The sequence below is a fragment of the Sinocyclocheilus anshuiensis genome, unplaced genomic scaffold, assembly GCF_001515605.1.
Source record: "Sinocyclocheilus anshuiensis isolate Anshui unplaced genomic scaffold, SAMN03320099.WGS_v1.1 scaffold1422, whole genome shotgun sequence".
Lineage (NCBI taxonomy): Eukaryota > Metazoa > Chordata > Actinopteri > Cypriniformes > Cyprinidae > Sinocyclocheilus > Sinocyclocheilus anshuiensis.
Window position 1 is genome coordinate 336078 of NW_015558633.1, and position 3880 is coordinate 339957.

A 3880-nucleotide genomic window follows, 5' to 3' on the forward strand; every position below is an offset into this window, starting at 1 on the left:
TGTGCTTGCGCGCTACAATAATGCGCTCTCGACATTTGTCAGTAAAATAACGCCATAAGTGATTGAGTGAGTGAGTGTGTGTGCGTGCGTGCGTGTGTGTGTGAGAGAGTGAGTGTGTGTGTGTGTGAGGATGGATCTCTGAACAGAAGAGTGAGTGTGTGTGTGTGTGTGTGTGTGTGAGAGAGTGAGTGTGAGTGAGGATGGATCTCTGAACAGAAGAGTGAGTGTGTGTGTGTGTGTGTGTGTGTGAGAGAGTGAGTGTGAGTGAGGATGGATCTCTGAACAGAAGAGTGAGTGTGTGTGTGTGTGTGTGTGTGTGAGAGAGTGAGTGTGAGTGAGGATGGATCTCTGAACAGAAGAGTGAGTGTGTGTGTGTGTGTGTGTGTGTGAGAGAGTGAGTGTGAGTGAGGATGGATCTCTGAACAGAAGAGTGAGTGTGTGTGTGTGTGTGTGTGTGTGAGAGAGTGAGTGTGAGTGAGGATGGATCTCTGAACAGAAGAGTGAGTGTGTGTGTGTGTGTGTGTGTGTGAGAGAGTGAGTGTGAGTGAGGATGGATCTCTGAACAGAAGAGTGAGTGTGTGTGAGGATGGGTCTCTGAACAGAAGAGTGTGTGTGTGTGTGTGTGTGTGTGTGTGTGTGAGAGAGAGTTGTGTGTAAGAGAGTGTGTGAGTGTGTGTGAGGATGGATCTCTGAACAGAAGAGTGTGTGTGTGTGTGTGTGTGTGAGAGAGAGTGTGTGAGGACGGATCTCTGGAGATGGTGGCGCTGAGGAAGCAGAAACACATACCTTCCCCAGCGATCTTCTCTCGCTCCATGTGCGCCAGCTGCTTGATCAGCTTCCTCCTCTTCTTCCCCGAGAGCGTGATGTTGGCTCTGGAGCTGGAGCTGTCGGACGCACAGCAAACACGGTCAGGGCACTCAATAACTAACTGTGTGTGTGTGTTATTCAGAGACGCAGACGCACCTCCTCTTCTTCAGATGGTGTTTGGTGATGATGTCCCGGTCGATCACAGCTCCCACGATCCGCTTCTTCCGTCTCTTCTCTTCACTCAGAACCCTGCGTCTCTTGAACAGCTTCTTGGCCAGTTCCTGCAGAGCAAGCAGCTTCTCATCAGCACTGTGTCTGAGTCCGAGTCAAAGCCAATCCGAAACCCTTGTTAAAATTCAAAAGGACAATGCAACTTCATAGTGTTCATTATAGTCGGTTTTATTGTGATTATTTATTTTACCGTATTAATAGTTCATAGCACACATTTATAGCCTCGGATCAATGTGATTAAGAGATGAAAACATGCCGTGAACATGTGCTTCTATGACGCATTAAAATCAGAGTTTTAATAAGTCTGACGGAGCCAATATAAAACAGGAGGCGAACACACGAGAGAAACGCACACGTATTAGCAGAAGCGAATGATTTTGATGCAGAAACTCACAGTTTTGGGTCTGTTTATTTTCGCTCCTGGTCCCATGCTGCCGCCGCTGTGTCTGAGGAACCGGAAGCCAGAGCATAAAACAGAATAAAAGTCCACGAACTCAGACAAAAATGTAAAGGGCATAATTAATTTAAATAAAGATTACAGAATGTAAGTATAAACAGTTATGAGTCATTACAGACTTGAGTTTTTACTAAAATAATTACTACAACAGAGAATCAGCAAGTGAGAGAGAAATACATTTAGTCATTTAGCAGATGCTTTTATCCAAATGAGGACACTTTAAAATAATTACACATATTTAATTTATAGTCTATAGGTAGTGAAGTTCTGTTAAACATGATAGTTCTATGGAATCAGATCTGTTCATTCTCAGGATTGTTCTGCACTGAGTAGCGCCGCCTGCTGTTCGCGCACAGACACTGACACATTATTATCTTTATTATATTACAATCAAAACTGCGAGCGCGAGGTGAAAACTGCACATATTTTGTCACTAAAACGTTCATCTTAAGGGATAGTTCAGCCAAAAATGAAAATGTGATGTTTATCTGCTTACCCCCAGATCCAAGATGTAGGTGACTTTGTTTCTTCAGTTGAACACAAACTGAGATTTTTAACTCAAACCGTTGCAGTCTGTCAGTCATATAATGCATATAGATGTCTCTCAAATGGACCACTGACACTCCTAATTGAGATTGTAGATAGGGTGTCAGTGGTCCATTTGAGAGATATCTATATGCATTATAAGACTGACAGACTGCAACGGTTTGAGTTAAAAATCTCCGCGATGATGTATTTTTCAAATGTCTATTCATTGGAGTTGTTTTAATATCAAAATATAAAAAATATATAACTTTAGTTTCCCACTCTCTTACACTAAACATGCATAAATGAATACATGTAAATAAAAAAGCTTATTTAGAAATATAATATGCTATTAAAAAAGCTCAAATGTACAAGTCATCAGATGTCTTATGCTTGGTTTGCTGATCTCAGAGCGCCGCTGTGGTTTCAACCTCAACCTCACATTGTACTTCGGGTTTCTTTCGTGTTTTGGAAACACTGATACCAGCAGAAAGTGTGAATGGGAAGGAAGGAAATAAAATGTGGTTTGCAGAACAATATTACTGTGGGCTGTGTTCTCCTGATAGAGCTGCAGAGGAAAGACTGTGAGCTTCGTAAAATGCACAGTACTAGAGCGAGTCTGTCTGCTTGACTGCTCAAGAGCCTCAGATATGCCGAAGTACAGGCGTTGTCATTTATTTCTTCAATTCTGAGTTCTTCTTCCAAACCTGAGGCCTTCACCGGATCACTGTTGTGTCTGTCGTTCAGTGCGGCTGATATTTGGGGTTATTTTCTGAGTAAGAGAACAGGGAGATCCATCGAAGGCTTTGTGTGAATGAGGTTTCTGCGCTTCTGTTCTCTTGTCGTGATCTATTAGTTCTGTATCTGGTGGTGGTCTTTCATCTGAAGTGGGACACACGGAAAAACACACACGAGGCTCCATGAATAAGCACCTCACAAAAACAGGGTCCGTCGTCATGAGAACCTCTTTTGTTCTTGTTCTGGAAGCAGAAGAGACTCACACGAGCACTGAGGGATCTGCCTGTGTCTGCTCATGCTGACTCTGATTTATAGGCACACTAGATATGGTGCGGGTAGTTTAGAGCAGTGTTTCCCAACCGGGGTGCCGTCTGTCGAGAGCAGGGGTGACGTGTAAAAAAATCCTTTTTTAATATTTTGAGAGTGTGTGTGTGTCTGCATGTGTGTGAGAGAGAGAGAGAGAGTGTGTGTGTGTGTGTCTGTGTGTGTGAGAGAGAGAGAGATATATGTATAAAAGCCTACATTAAAATCTGTCATATAAATTGATCTCGGGTTAAGGGTTTCTTTAGTTGACGGGTAGTGTTCTGGAAACAGACACCAGCAGAGAGTGAGTCAGGCCAAAGTGAGAGCTGCACTGACCATCTCAAGCTGTCTTCTCTGATTCCGTCTTCCCTTCATGATGCTCGTTTGAAATGAATCAGAAACACACATCTGGTTAGTGAGGCTGACCCAGACCAGTGTGTGATGTGAGTGAATGCGGTCTGAGACGTTTAATAGTTGTGACGGCTTTGTTTGGGTTAGAAACGAGAGCAAAACAGATGCAGAGACACTTCAAGGCCAGACGGAAGTTTACACGCGTGTGTGTGTGTGTGTGTGTGTGTGTGTGTGTGTGTGTGAGAGTGTTTGTGTGTGTGTGTGTGTGTGAGAAGTGTGTGTGTTTGTGAGTGTGTGTGTGTGTCTCACACATTCAGCTGATGGAACGTTTAGTTTCTCAGTGAGCAGAAAACCTTTCACCTTCATTTCCTCTGTCTTCATTTTACAAACAAACATTCAGTGTGAAACCTGGTTTAGATGTTGATCCAGACTGAAAGCTCACCAACACATTTCAATGTGTGTGTGTGT

At 43.4% G+C, this 3880-nt stretch overlaps 1 protein-coding gene across 1 annotated transcript in view; it reads right to left on the bottom strand.

Annotated features, from left to right (window-relative positions):
- The window catches only part of c4h11orf98 (chromosome 4 C11orf98 homolog), a 2351-nt gene extending 819 nt beyond the window's left edge, over positions 1-1532 (bottom strand). The window contains exons 1-3 of the mRNA XM_016476880.1: positions 1433-1532; positions 964-1088; positions 787-884 (exon numbers count right to left, since the gene is read on the bottom strand). Of these exons, the coding sequence (XP_016332366.1) occupies positions 787-884; positions 964-1088; positions 1433-1468 (259 nt within the window). The 5' untranslated portion in view covers positions 1469-1532. The remainder of the gene's footprint in view (positions 1-786; positions 885-963; positions 1089-1432) is intronic.
- Between the last annotated feature and the right edge of the window lie 2348 nt (positions 1533-3880).